The sequence below is a fragment of the Pelophylax lessonae genome (genome assembly GCF_965119305.1).
Source record: "Pelophylax lessonae genome assembly, chromosome: 10".
In the NCBI taxonomy this organism is placed as follows: domain Eukaryota; kingdom Metazoa; phylum Chordata; class Amphibia; order Anura; family Ranidae; genus Pelophylax; species Pelophylax lessonae.
Genome location: NC_138777.1, coordinates 213,216,196 through 213,241,195, shown reverse-complemented (window position 1 = coordinate 213,241,195; position 25,000 = coordinate 213,216,196). Strand labels below are relative to the sequence as shown.

The following is a 25,000-nucleotide window of genomic DNA, read 5'->3' as shown; positions in this document are numbered from 1 at the left end:
GCACTGTGCGACTTAACTGACAATTGCGCGGTCATGCGACGCCGTACCCAAACAAAATTTACGTCCTTTTTTTCCCATAAACCAAGCTTTCTTTTGGTGGTATTTGATCACCTGTGCGATTTTAATTTTTTGCGCTATAAACAAAAAAATCGACAATTTTGAAAAAATATTTTTCACATTTCACATTATATGAAATTCCTCCCCAAAAAAAATGTAAAAATCAAATTTTTTTTTTATCATTTTAGGCCAATTTGTTTTCTGCTACATATTTTTGGTAAAAAAAATCGCAATAAGCGTATTTGGATACGCTTGGTTTGCGCAAAAGTTATTGCGTTTACTAAGGGAAAGATTTCTGTCCTTTTTTTTTTTTTTTTTGCGGGACTGCGACATTGCGGCAGACAGATCAAACCCTTGACTGACATTTTTGACACTTTTGGAGTTACCAGTGACATTACTACAGTAATCAGTGCTATACATATGCACTGTTACTGTAAAAATGACACTGGCAGGGAAGGGGTTAATTTTATTGGAGAGGGAGGGGTTAATGTATGCCTGGTGCTTACTGACGTGTGTGGGGGGAGGTGACTGAGTGACTCAAGGACAGATCGCAGGTTCAGCTATGCTGAACCCTTCAATCTGTCACTGTCTGTCACTTCGGAGATCCGCCCGCTTTGTTTACACAAGCGGGTGGATCTCCAGACTCGATTCCCCGACGATCGGGGAAGAGCAGCGGCGATCGCCGCTGCTCCTCCCCTGACCTGACTCCCGCTGTGACTGAATACAGCGGGAGCGAGCCTCCAGCGGCGTGCGCGCCGCCGAGAAGGGGGAGTGTCTGCCGACGTAGCACTACGTCGTTAGACCTACAACAGCCACTTTGCCGCAGTAGAGCTCTAGTGAGCAGGCGGCAAGTGGTTAAAGAGGAATTGCCGGTCTGCTCATCTAATTTGTAATAAAAACATCTTTGCCATTCTGAAGATTCCCTCCAACCACTTTGCATTTTATTTTATATCTGTGCATGATGCCATTTGCCTAGGGGCTAATTACCAAATAAGAAAGAGGAAGTGGGCTGTTTAGGGTATTCACTGGCAGAAAGAAAATGTTTTATAACCCATAGTTAAAACAAGGCCAGAAGATTTAATAGATGGAAAGATAAAAACAATAACTGAAGGTCCTCTTTAATGAATAAGATGCCCACAGCACCAGGTGGAACTTTCCACCCCTTGGCTGCAGGCTTCGGAGAAGGACTGCTGCTCTCTGGGCCACTATCCCTCAATGTTAGTCTGACAGCTTGATCTGTGACCTTGTCGGATCATAATCTCTAGTGAATGGATAGGCTACATTCATATTCAGTGATGTCACCGGTCTATAGTGAATGGATAGGCTGCATTCATATTCAGTGATGTCACCGGTCTATAGTGAATGGATAGGCTGCATTCTCAGTGATGTCACCAGTCTCTAGTGAATGGATAGGCTGCATTCTCAGTGATGTCACCAGTCTCTAGTGAATGGATAGGCTGCATTCCCAGTGATGTCACCAGTCTCTAGTGAATTGATAGGCTGCATTCTCAGTGATGTCACCGGTCTCTAGTGAATGGATAGGCTACATTCATATTCAGTGATGTCACCGGTCTCTAGTGAATGGATAGGCTACATTCATATTCAGTGATGTCTCCGGTCTCTAGTGAATGGATAGGCTGCATTCTCAGTGATGTCTCCGGTCTCTAGTGAATGGATAGGCTGCATTCTCAGTGATGTCACTGGTCTCTAGCGAATGGATAGGCTGCATTCTCAGTGATGTCTCCGGTCTCTAGTGAATGGATAGGCTGCATTCTCAGTGATGTCACTGGTCTCTAGTGAATGGATAGGCTGCATTCTCAGTGATGTCTCCGGTCTCTAGTGAATGGATAGGCTGCATTCTCAGTGATGTCATTGGTCTCTAGTGAATGGATAGGCTGCATTCTCAGTGATGTCATTGGTCTCTAGTGATTGGATAGGCTGCATTCTCAATGATGTCACCGGTCTCTAGTGATTGGATAGGCTGCATTCTCAGTGATGTCATTGGTCTCTAGTGAATGGATAGGCTGCATTCTCAGTGATGTCATTGGTCTCTAGTAAATGGATAGGCTGCATTCTCAATGATGTCACCGGTCTCTAGTGATTGGATAGGCTGCATTCTCAGTGAGGTCACCGGTCTCTAGTGATTGGATAGGCTGCATTCTCAGTGATGTCATTGGTCTCTAGTGAATGGATAGGCTGCATTCTCAGTGATGTCTCCGGTCTCTAGTGAATGGATAGGCTGCATTCTCAGTGATGTCATTGGTCTCTAGTGATTGGATAGGCTGCATTCTCAGTGAGGTCACCGGTCTCTAGTGATTGGATAGGCTGCATTCTCAGTGATGTCATTGGTCTCTAGTGAATGGATAGGCTGCATTCTCAGTGATGTCATTGGTCTCTAGTAAATGGATAGGCTGCATTCTCAGTGATGTCACCGGTCTCTAGTGATTGGATAGGCTGCATTCTCAGTGAGGTCACCGGTCTCTAGTGATTGGATAGGCTGCATTCTCAGTGATGTCATTGGTCTCTAGTGAATGGATAGGCTGCATTCTCAGTGATGTCTCCGGTCTCTAGTGAATGGATAGGCTGCATTCTCAGTGATGTCTCCGGTCTCTAGTGAATGGATAGGCTGCATTCTCAGTGATGTCACTGGTCTCTAGCGAATGGATAGGCTGCATTCTCAGTGATGTCTCCGGTCTCTAGTGAATGGATAGGCTGCATTCTCAGTGATGTCACTGGTCTCTAGTGAATGGATAGGCTGCATTCTCAGTGATGTCTCCGGTCTCTAGTGAATGGATAGGCTGCATTCTCAGTGATGTCATTGGTCTCTAGTGAATGGATAGGCTGCATTCTCAGTGATGTCATTGGTCTCTAGTGATTGGATAGGCTGCATTCTCAATGATGTCACCGGTCTCTAGTGATTGGATAGGCTGCATTCTCAGTGATGTCATTGGTCTCTAGTGAATGGATAGGCTGCATTCTCAGTGATGTCATTGGTCTCTAGTAAATGGATAGGCTGCATTCTCAATGATGTCACCGGTCTCTAGTGATTGGATAGGCTGCATTCTCAGTGAGGTCACCGGTCTCTAGTGATTGGATAGGCTGCATTCTCAGTGATGTCATTGGTCTCTAGTGAATGGATAGGCTGCATTCTCAGTGATGTCATTGGTCTCTAGTGAATGGATAGGCTGCATTCTCAGTGATGTCTCCGGTCTCTAGTGAATGGATAGGCTGCATTCTCAGTGATGTCATTGGTCTCTAGTGATTGGATAGGCTGCATTCTCAGTGAGGTCACCGGTCTCTAGTGATTGGATAGGCTGCATTCTCAGTGATGTCATTGGTCTCTAGTGAATGGATAGGCTGCATTCTCAGTGATGTCATTGGTCTCTAGTAAATGGATAGGCTGCATTCTCAGTGATGTCACCGGTCTCTAGTGATTGGATAGGCTGCATTCTCAGTGAGGTCACCGGTCTCTAGTGATTGGATAGGCTGCATTCTCAGTGATGTCATTGGTCTCTAGTGAATGGATAGGCTGCATTCTTAGTGATGTCACCGGTCTCTAGTGATTGGATAGGCTGCATTCTCAGTGATGTCACTGGTCTCTAGTGAATGGATAGGCTGCATTCTCAGTGATGTCACCGGTCTCTAGTGATTGGATAGGCTGCATTCTCAGTGATGTCACTGGTCTCTAGTGATTGGATAGGCTGCATTCTCAGTGATGTCACTGGTCTCTAGTGATTGGATAGGCTGCATTCTCAGTGATGTCTCCGGTCTCTAGTGAATGTATAGGCTGCATTCTCAGTGATGTCTCCGGTCTCTAGTGATTGGATAGGCTGCATTCTCAGTGAGGTCACCGGTCTCTAGTGATTGGATAGGCTGCATTCTCAGTGATGTCATTGGTCTCTAGTGATTGGATAGGCTGCATTCTCAGTGATGTCATTGGTCTCTAGTGAATGGATAGGCTGCATTCTCAGTGATGTCATTGGTCTCTAGTAAATGGATAGGCTGCATTCTCAGTGATGTCACCGGTCTCTAGTGATTGGATAGGCTGCATTCTCAGTGAGGTCACCGGTCTCTAGTGATTGGATAGGCTGCATTCTCAGTGATGTCATTGGTCTCTAGTGAATGGATAGGCTGCATTCTCAGTGATGTCATTGGTCTCTAGTGATTGGATAGGCTGCATTCTCAGTGATGTCATTGGTCTCTAGTAAATGGATAGGCTGCATTCTCAGTGATGTCACCGGTCTCTAGTGATTGGATAGGCTGCATTCTCAGTGATGTCACCGGTCTCTAGTGATTGGATAGGCTGCATTCTCAGTGATGTCACCGGTCTCTAGTGAATGCGTAGGCTGCATTCTCAGTGATGTCACTGGTCTCTAGGGATTTGGATAGGCTGCATTCTCGGTAATTGCACCAGTCTGTAGTAAAGCAGTTCACAGTGAAATGTGTTCTTTCCTTGTTGCACAAACCTAACACAGGAATGGGGAAAAGCTGATGGGCAGGAGTTCATGTTTTGTCTAATACAAATCCTTTTGTTTGTTTCAGTGTGAGACTGATGAATGAATTCACGAACATGCCAGTTCTTCCTAAGGCTAAGCAAGGTACGTTCCTATGTCATAATTAACCTGACACCACCTCTGTTATTGAGTCTCGTGCATTGTAGTAGAATGATGAACTCTTACAAAGGGAAAATCTTGTTCCTTTAGGTAAAGAAGAGACTGTTCTGACACATTGTCCAGTAGTCTTCTCCACATCCATTGCTGCAGTGAAATCCTTCCACATTTCTTGGGCAGTTTTAAAACTGAACTTTAGGAACTTTAGGACCGTAGGGGTTGAGGGGCCAGTTAGGGGAGGGTTGGAGGAATGAACTATCTATCCAAACTAGGGATGGACCGATATCGATTTTTCATTGCCGATACGATATTTTGGTCATCACGTATCGGTATCGGCCGATATTTTCATACATTTAAAAAAATAAATAAATTTTAACTTTACAGGTACTCTTATGGAGGGATCTGGGGGTCTAAAAGACCCCAAACTCTTCCTCTGCACTTAAAAGCATTCAAAACGCCAAGTTTGGCTGTTTTGAATGCTGCCATTTTTTTGAATCTGGTGCCAGTACCCGGAAGTGATGTCATGACATCACTTCTGGGTTTTTGCATGGAGACCTGATCAGAGCCGAATGCATCATGTGGGGGTCTTGCAAACAGAGGACTTTTCCCTTCAATGGTCAATGTCTGACACATTTTTCTCAAAGCAAAACTTTAGGCAAAGTTGTATTTTATTTTTGTTTTTTTTCCATTTTGGATAGAGCAAGGGAGGGTTATAACCCCTTTTTTCGCCATCTTTGTCCAATTGCACAGACAAACAGGAAGTCCAGAGGAAATCTCTGCAAATTAAAGGAGTTTCATGGGGATCCCCAGGTCACCAAAACTAGTCCCATTGGAAGATTCCCCCCCCCCCCATTACATTTCTGGGAACAACCTAAAATTTGGGATTTTCTTTTACTTTCAATGATAATGGTAAACAGGACAAATAGAGGGGGGGGGGGAAATCTCCTTAACGGGAGAACAGGCCGCATTAAAAACTGATAAGAATTCTAACCCCTCTCCACTCTGTTCAAAACTAAAACAAAATAAAACCATTTGCTTTTTAGTTATGTATCAAGTTTTGATTCCCTTCTTGTCGTTGAAGAGTTGTCCTGTGCGGTCCTGAACCTTTTCTATGAAAACGCCTACCAATCATATCTCTGTGGTCAGATCCATTATCTCTTCTCTTGTTGGCAGTTCCCGGTGATAAAGTCATGCGAGACATCCGCCCGGGGGCACCTTTTGAACCCACATACATCTACCGCTTGCTGACCGTTTCCAAATCTACTCTCTCTGAGAAGGTAACGGATGACCAGCGATTAGATCCGTATATCAGGCCATAGAAGCCTTATGGATGACCATCTTTGTGACAAATTGTGTGCTTTTGCTTGCAGGGACGCCAGGAGGACGCAGAGGAGTATCTCGGCTTTGTTTTGAACGGATTGCATGAAGAGATGTTGTCACTGAAGAAACTGCTCTACCCACAAAATGACAGTACGGTTGTTTATGTGCTTTTATTATTCTGCTTCTCCTCTCCTGGTTACGCCACCCTTGGTTCTAGCTTGTTAGAATGTTTCTATCTGCTTGCTTGTTGTCTGCAATTCATACAACCCTTTTCTAGTATTGAATTGACTGAAGGCATTGTGGTCCTCCTCTTATGCCCTGTTTTATCAGGTGTATACCGGTTTCCTTTAACCAAAATCTGGGGCAATTATAAGAGCATTGTATTTCATTTCACTTCCTGTTTCTGTGACCACAGTCATTACAGAGATCAGAAAAAATCCTCAACTGCATAAAAAAATGAATAATAAAAAGCATATGTTTATCCCTACCCAATTACAGGTGCCATTAACATGTTGAAGCATATATGCAATTTTAGTGATTGGGTTTACATTTACAAGTGCCGATTCCCACCAGTGATGCTTCGAAGCCGTCATCCCTGCGGGACTTCATCACGGCTTGCATACGACTTCTTTAACAGAAGTCCATGAAAGTTGTGATGAAGTCTTCCCCAAAGTAGTGCAGGAACTTTTTTCTAAGTCGGAGTGACTAGAACGGTTTCATTGCCGTTAATGGGGCGCAACTTGTCATGCAGCTTTGTTCACGGCAGTGTGAAATGAGAACTGAAATGCCGTCTGTGTATCTCTGCTAAAGAAGAAATGAACCCTGGAAGCTGTGCCCAAAAATGCATACGAAGGACCCTAGTCAGCAGCATTGTCTGTAGGTCACCCTGCAGCTGATATTTCCCCATTACTAAGTTGCCATGTCTTGTTCTGTGGCTTCGTTTGGAGACGGCCACCTTGGCAGAGGCAGGTCTTTGCTTCCTCGTGTCAGAGCCTCAAGCAAGGAGAATACGGAGTAGCACAGTAGTGACATCACAAAATCTCACTCCAAATACGGTAAAGCTGGTACTCTGAGGCAGCAGTGTCTTAGATTTCACATTGCAGGTATACAGCTATGATGCTACAGAACTGGAGTGCCTTAGCACCCTCACATACCAGGAAGTGTGCTGCTATTAACGAAGTTAAAAATAACGTAGATTTGTCAGGGTACTGCTTTGGCAGATTTCTAGATGTTCTGTATAACTTCTTCAATTTTTGAGTTCATATCCATTTTAAGAATGTTTCTCCTTACTGAGCACCTGAAGTACTGAGCACCCTGCCTCCTTACTACTCCAGAGCCGTCAGTCCTGATGCAAGCAGTGGCTCTTAGGAAGAATTTGCAAATCTCAAAATAAACTGATTGGGTTTTCCTAGGCCAGTTACGTTTGCATACAGGCCACCCTAGGTATTGCCTACATGTGATGCTGAAGCCCCCATGACTGAAAGAACTCAACATCAATAAATGAAACAGCTAGAGGATTATGGACAGTCTCCAGCCAGGAAATGAGGCGGAGCTCTATCTGACTTGCAGCTTCTAATGCACATTGTGAGAAGCTCACGGTGTGCAGTGAAATCTGAGTAAGCCATTTGTCCAGGAGAGGAGAGGAGTCCGTACAACTGCAAGACTGAAGGGAAGCATTTAAGTCAGCTTGAAAGAAAGGTCTTGGCTGCAGTTGTATTTTGATATCTTGGAAGATAGGTTTATTGTGTGACTCTTTCTTTTTTGTTTCTTTTCTACACAGAAATATCGTTTTCAAATGGCCCTGAGGCGCAGCCAGTGCAGGAGGAGGAGGTGGTGAATCACGAAGACCAAGGAGAGGGAAGCGATGAGGAGTGGGAGCAGGTGGGACCACGCAACAAGAGTTCAGTAACCAGACAAGCTGACTTTGTCCAGACTCCCATCACAGATATCTTTGGAGGACATATGAGGTGAGTCTAATGGTCCGCCCTAAAAGTTTTCAGCTTTGGGTGGAGGCCAAGGGGTTGAATTACTTTCTGGCTTAGCAGTGGGCAGCTTCTCACTTTACTTTTGGGCCCTCAAGCGTGGTCCTTTCCTTCCCTGAGAAGCTCGTGATGTGTTTCATGTAATCACAAAAGCAAATAAGGAAGTGTATTGTTTAATATTTCGATGAACTTGCAGTTTGTGTAGATCTTTGAGCACCATAAAATCCTTCAGTGCCAGGAATTTACACTGGCACCATGTACATTTTAAAAATATGTACATGGTTCTTGATATACCCCCTCCGCCTCTCTAATTCTCCCAGCCGTGCTTCCTCTCCGATGCAGGTGTTAAAGCGGTTGTATCCTCACCGAAAAACAAACAAACCCTGCAGGACAAAGGCATAATGAGCTAGTATGCATTGCATACTAGCTCATTATGAAATACTGTACTTACCTTAAAACAAAGCCCCGACATGGTCAACCGATCATGGCTGAGGGGGTGGTCATGTTCCCTCGGCGGTGCCTCTTCCTGGTTCAGGGGCTCAGGCAAGGAGCCGGCAAAGAGCTCTGAAGGTCCGCTGGACCTTCAGAGCGCATGCGCTGCTGGTTTCAGCGGCTGCATTCAGGGCGAATATCTCCTAAACCTTGTAGGTTTAGGAGATATTAATTATACCTACAGGTTAGCCATATTATAGGCTTACCTGTAGGTAAAAGGTAAAAAGCAACGATACTTCCACTTTAATGCTGGCTCTGCATCTGTGTCCATTGGCAGTAGGGATCGACCGATTATCGGCAAAGATGATATATCGAGGGCCGATATGCAATTAACCCGATATATCTGAATCGGCCGCCAAGGTGACCGATATTGCCACTATTTCGGAAAGTGCTTGTACCGGAGTGATGCCTGCAGCTAGAGGCATAACCCCAGTACCGGTGTCCATAGCTGATGGTCGGCTGTCTTGTAATGACAACCGATGCGGCTGAGAAGCCACTCGGCTGCCATTACAAGGAGCGGGAGGGGACAACTCCCCACCCCCCCTCCCGCGGCTCACCCGGGTCTCCCATCCCACTGGGAGACCCGGGCAACCAGCCTGCACGGACGCCGAAGGCCCGATCAAAGCCCCATTCGGCTCTGATCGGGTTTCCATGTAAAAACCCGAAAGTGCTGTCATGACATCCCTTCTGGGTACTCGGTACCAGATTCAAAAAATGGCAGCATTCAGCCAAACTTGGCGTTTTGAATGCTTTTAAATGCAGAGGAGTACCTGTCAGGTGATAAAAAAAAAAAAAATTAAATGTACAAATATACCGATATTCAATGGCCAAAAATATCGGTATCTGTATTGGCAACAAAAAAACAATATCGGTCCATCACTAATTGGCAGCACTGCTCCCTCCCCAGGTGACTAAGGACTGTCACGTAAGGGAGGTCCCATGCTTCCGCATACATGGAAGCCCCACTCCATTACAGCAAAAGAGCATGGGTTCCAACTGAGCTGCAGCTAGAGAGCTCAGGTTGATGAGTACAAACCCAATTCCAAAATAGTTTGGATGCTGTGTAAAATTAAATAAAAACAGAATGCAAAGATTTGCAAATCTCCTAAACCCATATTTTATTCACAATAGAAAATATAAAACATATCAAATGTTTAAACCTGAGAAAATGGACCATTTAAGAACAAAAAAAAAAAGAACAGGTATTTTTTTGAATTGATGGCAGCAGCACCTCTGTTAGGACAGGGCCATGTTTAGCACGGTGTAGCATCTCTTCTTTTACCAACACTCTGTATATGTCTGGGAACTGAGGAGACCAGTTGCTGGAGTTTTGGGAGAGGAACGTTGTCCCATTCATGCCTGCTGTAGGATTTGAACTGCCTGACAGTCCTAGGTCGTCTGTGTTTATTTTTTTTTCTTTTCAAGATGTGCCAAGTATTTTGAATTGGTGCAAGGTCTGGACTGCAGGCAGGCCAGTTAAGCACCCGGACTCTTCTACTTTGTTATCCTGTATGCAGTTCAGCATTCTCCGGCTGAAATATGCACTCCTTTCCCTAAATAGAGGTCGCCTGGATCGGAGCATATGCTGCTCTAAAACCTGGAGATAACTTTAGCACTGAAAAATGCCTTTCCAGATGTGTAAGCTGCCCATCCCATACACACTAATGCACCCCCATACCATCAGTGATGCAGGCTTTTGAACTGAGCGCCCATAACAAGCTGGAAGGTTGCTCTCCTCTTTAGTCCAGAGAATGCAGTGCCCATGGTTGCCAAGAAAGAATGGTAAAGTGGAATTCACCTGGACAAGGAACAGGTTTCCATTTTGCCATAGACCATTTTAAATGAGCTTTGGCACAGAGAAAACAGCGGTGTTTCTGGATCATGTTCAGATATAGCTGCTTCTTTGCATGGTAGAGCTTTACCTTGCATTTTTGGATGACATGGCGAGCTGTATTCAGACAGTGATTATTGGAAGTATTCCTGAGCCCATGCAGTGATGTCCATCACAGAATCATACATGTTTTTAATGCATTGCAGTCAGAGGGTCGGAAGGGTCACAGGCTTCCTATATTGTTTCGGTCTTTTCCCTTGTGCACAGAGATTTTTCCAGATTCCTGGAATCTTCTTAAGATGTACTGTAGATGATAATATATTTGATATGTGGTATATGAGGCCCCAGGCTCAGGTAGGCCCAAACAGTCCCCCACGTGGGGGTGGGGGGGTCACAATAGGACAGAGGGAAACCCAGAGTGCGAGGGTCCGACTGTCCCAGGGAGAGGGCCCACATCCACCCCAAAATCCGCCGGGGGGGGGGGGGGGGAGAAAAATGTACCGGGAACACAGGCGGGCGCCATCTCTTGACAGGACCCCACGCCACCGGAGTAGGGGGTTTTTTGGCCAAATAGGAATGCTGCGACATCAGCCTAGACCCTGTCGTGTGCGTCCTGGCGAGACAGGGCCGGGGTGATGCCTCTAGCTGCAGGCATCACTCCGGTACAAGCACTTCCCTAAATATCGGTCACCTTGGTGGCTGATTACGATATATCGGGGAAAGTGCATATCGGTCGATCACTAGTTCTAAGCAAAAAAAGCGATTCTCATTTTATCCAGAATTGGTCAGCTCTAAATTACATTGGTCCATTGTAACAGAAACTGTAAATCATTGAAGTAAATACAGCTACTCCAATGATCTCTATTGGCTTCCAGTTCTCGTGCTGAGAGGCCGATCTGATGCATTGTGAACACAGGAGGTTGGCTGCTCATGGGCTCCATTCAGAGACTAAATTGCTGACTAGCCAGGTGAAGTCCTCCAAGCTAGATTATTGTATTTTATGTAAAAATAAACCATGTATGGAATTCTTCTTTAAACTGCCTGACAGCTGAGCTTCCAGCATTGGCATTTGCCAGTAAAAGTGATTAGCTTATTCCTTAAGTTTTTTTTTTTTTTTTTTTTTATTTGGGACATAACTGAAGTGATCCGATGAATGATACTGTGCTCAGCCCAATACAGCTGGTGGTAATTGGACTCTGGACATCGGTACTGCATGTCTGTGTAGGGAAGCTTCAGCACCCAAATTCATAGGTTGATGCGACTTCCCTAAAAAAATTAATCTGATTTTAGATGAATGCAGCGCAGGCCTGTAGGTGTGATCTGGGGCTTTCCTTGCAGAGTATAGCACTTTCCACAGGCGGGAAGAGTCTACAGGATGCTGTTGGACATCTGCTGGGTGGGGTGGAAGGGGGGTGTAATGTAATACACTTCCTTCACCACAACTGCTCAATCTCTGTGTTGTGTGGTCACAGTTTGGACAGCTTGTTCCCCCATCCATCGTTGGTACATCAGCCTCCGCTGGACATTTTTTGGCTCCTGCTTTGACACTGTCACTTTGGGTTCTGTTATTTGGCTGTTGATCTTTTGAAAATAATCTTTGCGCTAAACCTGTTAAAAGATGCTAATTACACAATATGAAATTTTATATCTTACATTTTTTTTAGACTCATAGAAGGTGTCAGTGCTTTGGTCCTGTGATCAGCACATCATGATTCATTGAGCTAACTGGCTGATAAGTGCAACATGTTTAACCTCTTCCTGTTCGCTCTCCAGCTCTTAGCCAGGACAAATCTTTTCTCCACCTGTATTGGACAGTGATCACCACGGATGCCAGTCTACCTGGGTGGAGAAGTGTCCTGGATTGGCACTCCACTCATTTTGGACCCTGGAACTTTGAGCGATCAGGCTATGCCTGAATCACTAGTCAGATCGCATTCAGGGGTGTCTCGTGTGAATCCAATCGAACAATGCCACGGCCATGGCTTATGTCAATCACCAGGGTGGAGCAAGAAGTGGATTGGCCGCTCTGGAGGTAGCTGGCATTCTTCAGTCCATAGAACCGTTTTGTTCCGGCCCACTCAGCCGTACACATTCCAGGGGTGGAAAATTGGCAGGCGGATTATCTCAGTCGGCAGGCATTGGACCAAGGTGAGTGGTCCATTCATCTGGAGGGGTTTCATCAGCTGTGTTTCCAGTGGGGCACCCCTGAGTTGGATCTGTTGGCGTCTTGGCTCAGCAGGATGGTGCACAGGTTTGTGAGGCCTCCCCCCATGATGTCATCCAGGGTAGCTCCAAACGGACGAACTCCTTGAAAGGGAAGATCATTCAAGGCCTTTTTAGAAGTCTGGTCCGCAGACCAGCATTTGATCCAAAAGACGCGCCGAAGGACCGCTGCCAAAAAAGAGGCGAGCCATCAGGGAGCACCCATAAGTAATCCCGCAGCAAATACGCCACTGGGGTCACTTTTATGTGAAAGAGGACTGCCAGTTGGGTAAGAAAATACCGGGGTTATGACCGCTATCTGCTGCCATAACCTCCATATTTAACGTCCAAAGTAGCGACGTAAAACTGCGGCGGGCGGTCCGGAAGTTGTTAAAGCTGCTTGTATTTTGCCTTCCTGGTTCCTCTTCTGTCCCCCCCCCCCTCTATATCAGACCAGGCCACCTTCTTCCATTGCTCCGTTGTCCAGTTCTGATGCTCATGTGCCTATTGTAGGCTGTGGACACAGGTCAGCATGGGCACACTGACTGATCTTTGGCTACACAGCCGCCTACACAAACTGCAATGCGCTGCGTGTTCGGACAGCTTTCTATTGGAACCAGCATTAACCCTTTCAGCAATTTGAGCTACAGTATTGGATTCCACTACACAGGCCAGCGTTCGCTCCACACATGCATGATCCTGTCACTGGTTTGCCGGATTTCCTTGGACCACTTTTTTTACATCCTGACTGCTGCAGACTGGGAACATCCCACAAGAGTAGCAGTTTTGGAGTTGCTATGACCCAGTGGTCTAATCATTACAATTTGGCCCTCATCAAAGTCACTCAAATCTTTATGCGTGCCCATTTTTTTCTGTTTTCAGCACATCAACTTCAGGGACGTGTTTGCTTGCTTCCTAATCTATCCACTTTCAGATGCCATTGTAACAAGATCATCAATGCCGTCCACTTTACCTGTCAGTGGTCATAATGTTATGGCTGGTTGGTTTGTCCTTAACAGAAGATGGCTGCCTCACAATCCAGGAGAAAAAATAAAAAAATTGAGTTTGTTTACAGAACAACCCCACATGCTCCGCTGTTCTTGTACGGAGCTCAGCACATTGATAGGCAGCTAGTTCATGCTCTGTGCTGATTGGAGAGCTCTAGCCCAAGTTCAGTTGGCCTGAAATCGATCTCTTCCCTTCCATTCATCCCGGGTGTCCTGTGGATTCTCTTCCTGGAAGATGGAGGTGCTACACCAAAAAAAAGAAAGGCGCCATTGTGCGTAGGCTCCTTCCCCTTAGTCATTGCATCTGGAAAGTATGAAGCTGTGAACAGGTCGTAAATCGTAAACCGCAAAATCTTCCACGTAGGCAGGGGAAAAAAAATTGAAGTGTCCACTGTTTGTAAAACTCGTCTTGTGGATATTTGCGTGGACTGAATCTTTGATTTCAGGCGGGGTTCGAAACAAGCAAGCTCAGCAGTGGTGATCTGTGCAGAAGCTTCTGATAACCGGAGTTATGTCAATGCAAAATGTGTATCAAAAAGTACATTTTTATTTTTTATTTCATCATTTGCTGATCTCCTGCACCCTCTGTGCAACCACTTCCTGTAAATATTCACTCCTAGCTGCATTGCATTTCTCAAAACAGGTTTTTCTGAAGCTTACAACAGTGGAGTATACCTGTGTAATGTGTATTAAAACAGCCACTTGTAGGTTTTCCATAGGCAGCCATTGTAACAATGCAGGAACGTAATTGGGAAACCAGTAAATAGCGTTGTCCCCTGGAAGTGTTTGAAGAAGCGCCGTTAACCAGTTAAGGACTGTCAGTTATCCAGTTATGCTGCAGCAGACAGCCCCTCCTGCGTGAACCGACATAGGTATACATCAGTCGCGCCTGCAGCTAGGAGACTCGGATGCACGACGCAGGCAGCTCCGATTGTAGCCTGCCACCCGCGATCGCTCCCCGCTGAGAGAGAACGGTCAGCTGTTGTAAACACAGCTGACCGTTCTTCTCCCTGAAATGCTCATAGAGCCCATGTGATCCTTCTATATAGGATCACAGGTCTCTGTGTGATCATTTTACAAGCCCCCCCCCCCCCCACCCACAGTTAGAATCACTCCCCTAAGCTCACATTTAACCCCTTGATCACCCACAGTATTAACTCCTTCCCTGCCAGTGTCATTATTACAGTAGCAGTGCATATTTTTAGCACTGATTACTGTAGTAATGTCACTGGTCCCCCCAAAAGTGTCAAATGTCAGTCAGGGGTCCGATCTGTCACCCCAATGTTGCAGTCCCGCTAAAAATTGCAGATCGCTGCCATTACTAGTAAAAAAATAATAAAAAAAAAAAACATAAAAATGACAAATCTTTCCCCTAGTTTGTAGACGCGATACCTTTTGCGGAAATCAGCAAAAGTGCACTTTTTTTTTTTTTTTTGTTAATCAAAAATATGTAGCAGACAACAAATTGGCCTAAAATGTTAAAAAATTTGACTTTTAAATTATTTTTGTGGGGAATGTGATCGAGCAGAAAGTGAAAAATATTATTTTTATATTTTTTTTCTTTCAGAATTGACTATTTTTGTTCATAGCGCAAAAAATTAAAAATCGCTACATGTCCGTTTCCATCGAATTGTCATTAGATCGGACCCACTGGATGGATGGCGAGCCATACGTCTGTTTTTAACAGATCTTGTCTGATCAGATGTCCGCTGACATCCGCCACCACATAGAGGACAATGGGTGGCCCAATCGGGTCTGCCTGAAAAACAGAGAGGCAAGCTGGTGTCAAAGGGGCCTTACACATCCAGTGTTGTGTTTTTTTTTTTTTTGTGTGTATTTTTTTTTTTTCCATGTCCTGCCAGTTATGGGCTGGTTGGTTACAATTAGGGATCGACCGATTATCGGCCACACAGATATATCGGGGGGCCGACATGCACTTCCCCCGATATATCGGAATCTGCCCCTGAGGTTACTGATGTTTCAGGAAAGTGAAGTACCGGATGCCTGCAGCTAGAGGCATCACCCCAGTACCGGCGTCCTACCTGCACCGCCGCCAAAGAGCAGACCCGATCAAAGCCGCATTCGGCTCTGATCGGGTCTCCATTTAAAAACCCGGACGTGATGTCATGACATCACTTCCGGGTACTGGCGCCAGATTAAAAAAAATGACAGCATTTAAAACAGCCAAACTTGGGCGTTTTGAATGCTTTTAAGTGCAGAGGAGGGGTTTGGGGTCTTTTAGACCTCCAGATCCCTCCATAAGAGTCCTTGTGAAAAACAAAAAAAGTTTTTTTTTAAACGTTCGAAAACATCGGCCAATACCGATATCCGATGACCAAGGTATCGGCATTAAAAAAACGATATCGGTCGTTCACTAGTTACAATGTATATAAAATCTGGGTAAAGATTCTCTCTTGTTTTGTTACTGCTATGTTGTCTCCTTTGTCTCCATTAAATATACTGCTACATTGTATCCAGTATTTTTTTTTATTTTTTTTCACTGAAAGCAATGGGTTGGTTGGTTATAATGTATATAAAAGCTGGGTAAAAGAATTCTCTTTTTTGTCACATTGCCTCCTGATTAGTATTGGCAGATTTACTTATCGATCCTGAAATTAGTTTTATTTTTCTCTGCTCTCTATTGCAGGTCTGTCGTGTACCAGCAAAGCTCTAAGGAGTCTGCCACTCTTCAGCCGTTTTTCACCCTGCAGCTGGACATCCAGTCGGAGAAGATTCGCACCGTCCAAGACGCACTGGAAAGCCTCGTGGCCCGGGAATCTGTCCAAGGCTACACCACCAAAACCAAACAAGAGGTGTGTCTGCTCTTCTCTTCTCTTTTTATTAACCCCTCTGCTGTTGCAGTCTAGTGCTGGCATCAATGTGTGGGTGCATCGGCTCTTGACCTATTGTTACCCACGTAAGGTATATGTGCAGCGGGTGGACATTAACCCCTACATGTCGCACACACTGTATGCGTCCATGGGTGGCAGAGCTTTCTGTGCTAAAGGCATGCTTCCAGCTTAATGACTGAGCTGTCATAGGTCCCTGCTCATAATCTGTAGCTGGCATCAGAGGTCACGTGATCTGCCGATCCTTTCCGCCCCCGGCACAAAGACCCTGTTAAAGAACCACTGGGATGGGTTAAATTGCACGTCAGGAATATAAATGGAAAAAAAAAAAATTCAGTACATCTATGCAGAACATGCACATTCCCTGTGTTTTTTTTTTCTCCCTGTATAAAACCCTACAAGTACAGAAAAACCCCTGTTAATCTCATGGAGTCCACTCAGCTCCTAATTTACTCTTGTGGACTCAAATGTACAAGAAATGGTGTCAGCCCCACCCTGTTGTCTTTTGCCAAGCTGCCAAATCCCTCCACAATGTAGGGACCGATTTTTTTTTTTTTTTTTTTTTTTTTTTTTTTTTTCTGTAGTCCAAGAAAAGAACTAGAAGGGCTAATTAGACTCCTTGAGATAACACAAAGTGAGCAGGGACACTGACATGACCATCAAGTATAGTTTTGCACTTTTTGAGCAGATATCGCAAAGATCTTTTAGTAGGATATTTAGCAGACCAAAAGGGAGCTAATAAGAGAAGTTCTGTTGGTGTTGACGTGTCTTTTAAAGCTCAACTTTAGCCCAACTCTTTTTAGTTTTGGTTATGTGTGGGAAGCATAAATACTTCTATTTGATATTCTAATTGAGATAATTTTACCACAATTTCTTCCTGTTCCTGTAAGAAGACAGAAAAAAAGGTTGGTTGCAGCCAGGACAGGAATAGCCTGTCCTAAGCCGTGGCCATTCCTTGCTTTATTGAACATGTTTTATTGAAGCCTGAGTCCTTGCTGGAGAGGTTATCGGTCACTTGTAAGAAAATAAAATAAATGCTTTTTTTTTTTTTTTTGCTGGAGAAAAATGTGCAAGTATTTTCCACCGGAGCCTGCTAATCATTGGATGGTGGGTGCAATGTAAGGCTCCTGCATCTTATTTTGCAAACTATACACTGGAGGGGGCGAAGTGGGCTCTGGGGCTGGGGGGATGCTTAGCAACATGTTACATTCTAAATGCATAAAGAACATGTTGCTAAAGGTAGAGTTGGCTTTTAAGGGCCTATTCACACAATTACACTGCAGTAAAGCTTACTGGTGGCCTGTGGTGCCGTTAATTTTTAATGCCACTCCAACACACCTTCCCAGCACAGTGGTGTGCTGTGCTGGTGAAAATGCCATATGCACAACTTTTAATACTGTGGTTCATTGGGCAGCCTATTCAAATGAATGGGATGTTCTGAAGCAGGGTTCCTCCTGAGGTTGCTGGGTGTTCTTTGAGCAATTTCTGCCTCTCAGTTAAGTTCCCAATGACACCATTGTTCCTTTAGCTATCTGTAAGGGGGTAATTCTTCCCAATGATGACAAGAGTAAGGAGCATTCTTCCTACTGACTGTCACACTAATATGTTATGAGTTGTAGATTTTTCATTTTTAGCAGGGGTTCCCAGAGACCAGAAATTAATTTCAAGGGCTCCTCTGGCTGTTCTAAAGTAATGCATGTTCTGTGTGTGCCTGCCCAGAGCTGCACAGGTGATCCATGATCCAGGCAGTCCTTTTGATGGCAATTGGGACACAGATGCTGCTCCCAATCTGTCAACGATGCGAGTGCGCGACTGTCATATTGGGAGCAGCAGCATCTGTGTCTCTGCAGCCGATGCATCCTAATTTACATCAATGGGACCTCTTGCACAGAGATGCAGGTAACACCTGTGCATCCCCGGGTAGGTAGACACAGCCCTTGCACTGGTGTACACTGTATAATGCCCTGTGTGAACGGGGCCTAAGGGTAGATTTAGACATGCACCTAAATCTCTCTTGCCTCTGAAGCCCGACCTGAGTTCGGATTGCTTTCCAGAGGCTACTACAATGCCTCCTCACTGCCTGTTTTAAACATATTTTTGCTGACAAACATGAAGCAACCACGTGCATCGAATGCGGTTGCAGCGAATTTGTTGCACTTCCCTATTGACTTGAATATGTATCCTTCGGGGGGTTGCTGCAGGCGCAAAACAAAGTGTTGCGCCCACTGCATGTGAACACTCCTGTCTGCTGCCTATTGCAGCTTAAGGGGGAGTGATTGGCAGGCAGCAAAAACGTGTCTAAACCGCGCATTTTTGCTGCCCCCCCCCCCAAACAAACAGCAAGCCTAAACGAGGCCTAAGGGTGTTTAAAAAAGTAAATAAATGAAAACAATTTTTTAGGAAAATTTTGAAACACATTTAATTTAATAGCCACCCCAGTAATCTGAGTTGGTTTGTTATGCAGTATATAATTTAGCAGCACAAGGGTTAAACAGCAGTCCGGCTTCAGGCAGGGGAAAAAAAAGCCCCTTGGCGAGTTTTGCCTCCGGCTGTTTGAAGGTCGCAGCAGCTGCGGGCGTAACCTTCAGTGCCAAGTTCCTTGTGATTTTTGCATGTAAGGATTTGGTTGCAAACCTGTCATTTTTGGTATTCGCAGAGAGACCGACGTACAATTAAGGGTTTTCGGAGGGACGGGTGTTTAGTTTATCTAGCAGCGGCTGCGTCTGGTTTTTATTTTGATGTCTGGGCTGAGAGTGAAAAAAAAAATTGCACAATAATTAGCTTGAGAGGACACAGTACAAGAGACGGCGTGAAGCCTCGCGTCACCCCCCACCCGCCAGTCCTGACATTTAGGCCAATGGTCATTTTTCCAAGTCACACAGGTAGCATGGCCGACTGGGGGCAGACCGGTCTGAAGACGGAGGTCTGTTTATTGAACGGAATAACATTATTGGTTATATTACTGCAAAGACTGGATAAATATCACCGATGTGCGCTAGACGGAAAGAAAATATCTATTACACACACACAAGGGTTATGAAAAAGTTAAACCAGACTACAGCAAACACCTTTCAGTCTAAAAATCACTAACACCCCCGCCCCCCCCCCCCCCAAAAAAAAGTTTTGTGACAACAAATACAACTATGTATGTGAATGCTGAACCTCAGGCAGATCTATAAAAAGGTTGAACCTCACCAGCACTCCAAAAATGTTTTCAGCATTTATTACCAGCACATTGAGGTCACACAAGGTGTAAAGCTGACCCTAAATGCTCATAAGTGTTGGAAACATTGCCAGAATGCTTGTGACTTTTTACCTTTTACGACCGGTTCTGAATAGTGGCATCTGCTGTGATTATTCTGAGTAAGGAGGAGCATGCTGATAGGAGGAGAGAGTGGAGTGGCATAGAGGTGCTCGTCAGTTTTCTGCTTCTTTTTATTTTAGCTTGCTTGCCTATTGAGGCAATGGTTTTTATTTTAATTTTTTTTCCAATAAAAGTTTTATTTTATTCAAATTAAATGAACTACAATACAGCAATAATCAACATACATTGAATACATAGAAAGTAGCACTCTTCTTGGTACATAAACAAGTGGAGTTATTAGCATAGTTTTCTAGAACTTAATACAAATTTTTTTTGGGGGGGCGGGTTGTGGAAGAAAGGTAAGAAGAAATACAGGATCAATTTAGACCATCTATATTAATAAAAGCCAAGTGTCCCTGCATCCAGATTTCCATGTGTCCGTGGAAATGCGCTACTGCGCATGTGCACCACGGATAGCCGTTGGGATTGGGACGCAGAGAACACCGGCCGGCTCTGGGCGTGTATACGAGCGGATCCCCGCCTACCAGTTGACGGGGGGGGGTCACCTCAGGCTCACCTCTCCGGTTCACAGGCCGGACGGCCACCTTCACCTTAGAGTCGCTCATCTCTCCTCTGCCAGCAGCACCCGGATCTGCCCAGACCACGCCGGCTTCCGTCTCTGCGAGGCGGGAGGTGACGGGGAGGAGGAGCCTGAACAGCAACGTCACGACGTCAGGCTTTTAAAAGGCACCACTGGCTCCCCCCTGCTCGGCCAGGTTTGCTGGTTGTCATGGAGATCCGACACAGAATTCTCCCGGCTCAGCATCACCTCAGAGAGCGAGCATGGCGCCCTCCAGACACTCCGATCACTGGAGGGAGGTGTCATGTCATCAGTGCAGAGTCAGCACTGTGTTATGTCATCAATAAAGAGTAAATAATATGGGATATCATTAATAGTAAATAATGTGTGATGTCTTCAATAAAGCCGACCTTATGAATATTTATAGAGGGACCGGACAGGCCCGCCCCCCAACCAATCCGATTATCCCCCCTGGAGGGAGGCGGCAGTTGAAAATTTGGTGTGTATGTATGTGTATATGTGTATGTATATATATATATATGTGTGTGTATGTATGTGTATGTATGTGTATGTATGTGTGTGTGTGTGTATATATATATATATATATATATATATATATATATATATATATATATATATATATATATATATACACACACACACTTTCAACTGCCGCCTCCCTCCAGGGGGGATAATCGGATTGGTCGGGGGGCGGGCCTGTCCGGTCCCTCTATAAATATTCATGAGGTCGGCATTTATCGTAGCAGAGTGCAGCGCTGGGAGTGTGGTGTGATTGGTGAGATCCCGGGGCTGTCAGTGTGGATTTACCGCAGGTGTGTGGGAAGTTTGGTGGACTTCGGTGACTTGCTGGAACTTATGGCAGAGAAGTGATCGGAGGAGCCGGGACAGATCGGAGAGACTGCTCACTATGATGTACCTTCTGCTGCTGCTGTTGTTGCTTTTTTCGCTGTATGCATGCTGGCTCCCCCTGCGGCTCCGGAGAAAGAGGCCTGTCGGATGATGCCTCTGTCATGTCGGATAATGCCTTCGAGGCATCATCCGACAGGCCTCTTCCTCCGGAGCCGCGCTCTTCTGAGGAGGAAGTGAAGTGGGCGGGGATCCGCTCCTGTCTAACACGCCCACCCAGCGCCGGCCGGCCGCCCGAAGTCTCTCTGCGTCCCAATGGCTGTTCGTTCGTCACATGCGCAGTAGCACATTTCCACGGACACAGGGACGGACGCAGAGACACTTCCATTTTATATATATATAATGTACGTTCTAGCACCCGCTAATTTAACGGGCTTAATGTCTAGTCATTTATAAGATACGACATAGCCCTTCATGTGTCAGTTTGGATCAAAGATGTTTAACACTGTATAGCCAATTTGTTTGAGGAGAAAGCCCCACACATCCCTAATTTTTTATTTTTATATTTCTGCACATATGGCGATTTTTATAGAAATTACTGTTACATCCCACAATAAAAACATATTTTCTGAATCGGAGACCCTGGGGAATAAAATGGTGGTACAGGCGGTCCCTGGGTTACAAACATCTGACTTGCGAACGACTCCTACTTACAAACCGAGAGAGACAACAGGAAGTGATGATAAATCTCCCCCTAGGAAGGGAAATTCACTCCTGGAAGAGTTCTCATGGGAAAAAGGTGTCTCCACTGAAGCTTTATCAGTAATCCTAGTTTCCACAACAACCCAAAATTTTCAAAATCCAATTGTCATGGGGGCAGAGAGAAGGGAAATCTTCTGAACAGGGGTACAGACAGCAAAAAAGGTACAGGGGTAGTAACCCTTCCCTATGCTATCCAAAAAACTTAGAAATGATTATTTTGGCTGGAGTTATACTTTAAAAATGTACCTTTTCCCACTTACAAACAAATTCGACTTAGAGCCGGTTCACACTAATCCGACTCAGTCGCCCCGACTTTGAAGTCACCCGTGCAGCGCGACTTCATCTCGGCTTGCAAACGACTTCTCATAATAGAAGTCAATGCAAGTCGCTCCGACTTCGCCAAAAAATAGTGCAGGAATCTTTTTCTAAGTCGGAGTGACTTGAGTCGCTCTAATTAGAACGGTTCCATGGCACAGCATGGAACGCTACTTGTCAGACGACCAAGTCGCCTGACTAGTCGAAGTAGTGTGAACCGGCTCTTAAACCTACAGTTCCCTATCTTTGTAACCCGGGGACCGCCTGTAGTAGCAACTTCTGTTGCATGATATTTGCACAGCTATTTTCACACGCAAATTTTCAGGAAAAAAAAAAAAATAAAATGAATTTTAGTTCCCACAAACACTATATTATACTCAATTATTTGGTAAAATATTGGGTTGCAATGAGTAAATCGATAAAAAAACATGGCAAAAATTGTGCACACCCGTGAGGAAAAAAAAAACCGATGGTACCCTAACTTCTCCATAGGCAACTCTTTCAAAGTTTGTACGGGTTATCAGCTTAGAGTTCATTGTGAATTGTGGCCATAAAATGATTTCTCTCGACGTTTGTGCTGAGTGTTGTCAAGCAACTGAATAGCAGATTGCACAACTAAAATCTGTAGCACCCAGTGGCCAGCATGGATGGACATCTAAAGGGATGCTCTCCTATAATGCTTAAAGTGGAGTTCCGGCCTCAAAATCGATTTTGGGCCATCCGCTTGCTCTGGGTCACCTGAAAAACAAATGGATAATTAAGACTTTTTTTTTTTTTTTGTTACCTTATTGAAGAAAATATACTCCCCTTTCTTCCACTTCCTCCCTCTGTGGCCGCGGCCCGGGCCGTCACTTCCTCCTTGATTCCTGGGAGATGAACGTCATCGCTCCCAGGAATCAATGCGCCTGCACCGGCCCTGCTCGTCACTTCCGGTGCAGGCGCATCATTCCCTGCTAAAACAGCTTCTGGGCATGCCCAGAAGCTGTGGAGGGATGACGCGCCCGCGACGAGCGGGGCCGGTGCAGGCGCATTCTGGGAGAAGAGGACACAGAAGAGGGACGCTGCGGCTTCAGCTGCCCACACCTGAGATGGCAGCGCTGGAGAAGAAATTTTCAAGGTAAGTTTTTCTTCTTACAGGTAAGTGCGACCCGGGACAGATCAGAGGCTATCCATTGTGCAATGTACTATCCCTGACTGTCCCGGGGGTATTTTTATCTAAATTTCACCCCCCGAGGCCGGAACTCCGCTTTAAGCAGAGTATAGTGTCATTTCTATGACAAGGGCAGCAGAATGCCCCAATGATGATGTCACTGGAACTCAAGATGCATTTCTTGAAAAAGGAATGATTTGATTGAAAAATGTATGTTGATTTTGGGGTGGAGGGTTGAACCTGAGAAGGTACTATATGCCCACATTACACTTCAGCTTTAAAGCTGGTATTCAGTTAACAGGAAATATATCACAGAACAGCACAGAAACCCTACAGATGTGGGAGAATTGGGTTATTTCTTTTAACCTTCATTTTCCAGTGGATGGGAAAGGGAATCATTGAAGATCTCGTATTTCACAGGAATAGAAGTTTATAAGGAAAAGCTGAGAACAATAAACTCCAAAGGGGAATGACTCAGCTTGACCTCGTGGTAATTGCAGTGGAAATTAACTCTGAATATTTAAGGCAGAAAGGCATTTTTTTTATCTTCTTTTATCCTGCCACGAATTCAAATTTTTTTTATTTTTTTTTTTTACGCAACTAGTACAATTTAAAGGCACACACCAGTCCAACATAAAAGTCATAAAACATAAAAAAAAATTTATGCAAATTTTATGTAGTCCTGTTCAGCTCTTTGGACGTTCTAAGTGCATCCAAAGAGTGAACCGTTAATCACAATCTGATGGCTGCTTGTGCGGGTTTTGTTTTGGCCGGCTCCCGGCTTGAAAGTGAAAGTGGTGCAATCACTTTCACAGAACCAGCAGCGTGGTGGTTCCCGGGCTCTCCCGCTCTTACCGGAGCCCTGGAACACAAATGCCGGCTAGGCGAGAGATCGCTATGAGACCGAGGCAAATACATGTCTCAATCTCGCGTGTAAAGGCCCTTTCACACGTATGCCACGCGATTTTACCGCGATTTTGCGACATGAATTTGCCGCGATTTTTGACGCGATTTTGAGCAATGGCTCAGGGCTATATACCTCAAAACGCATTAAAATCGTGCCAAAGTAGTGCAGGCACTACTTTGAAGTCGGTGCGACTTCAAAACGCACTGATATGAATGGGGCACATTGAAAATAATGGAAAACGACTTGTCATGCGATTTTGCGGTCCAAAATCACGGGACAAGTCGCACTAGTGTGAAAGGGGCCCAAACAATGAACCGGATGTGATGTCACTTCCGGTTTCAGATGGACCATCTATTCCAGCCAGGGCACACATCTAATCAAGCCGATCTGTGCTTTGTTAGATGGTGTGAGGGGCAGGGCAGACATTGGGGTCTTAAGGCCCGTACACACGTACCGATCGTCGGCAGACAAGCATCGGCCGACGAACGATCTGCCGATTGTACGCTTGTTAGTATGATGCCTCCGACAGCCGTCAGCGCACATTCTGCCGACAAGAATCTGTCATGCAAGCATTAAAATTTTTGTATGCCGACACCAGAACGGCCGATTGTTCGCCAGTCAGTACAGAATTCGGCCGACAGACCGCAGATTTGCAAGACTGGGCATGCTCAGAAAAGAAAAAACACAGGGAAAGTTAACCATTACATGACATCACTTCTGCAGTCGGCTGTTGTCGGCGGACAAAATTCTTGTGCTGTCTTTGCA

General features: G+C 45.2%; 1 protein-coding gene across 1 annotated transcript in view; it reads left to right on the top strand.

The window, feature by feature from the left end:
• The window catches only part of USP10 (ubiquitin specific peptidase 10), a 101,686-nt gene that overhangs the window by 61,388 nt on the left and 15,298 nt on the right, over positions 1–25,000 (top strand). Inside the window, exons 7-11 of the mRNA XM_082270408.1 lie at positions 4,600–4,655; positions 5,841–5,944; positions 6,038–6,137; positions 7,768–7,954; positions 16,149–16,314. Coding sequence (XP_082126534.1) covers positions 4,600–4,655; positions 5,841–5,944; positions 6,038–6,137; positions 7,768–7,954; positions 16,149–16,314 — 613 coding nt within the window. The remainder of the gene's footprint in view (positions 1–4,599; positions 4,656–5,840; positions 5,945–6,037; positions 6,138–7,767; positions 7,955–16,148; positions 16,315–25,000) is intronic.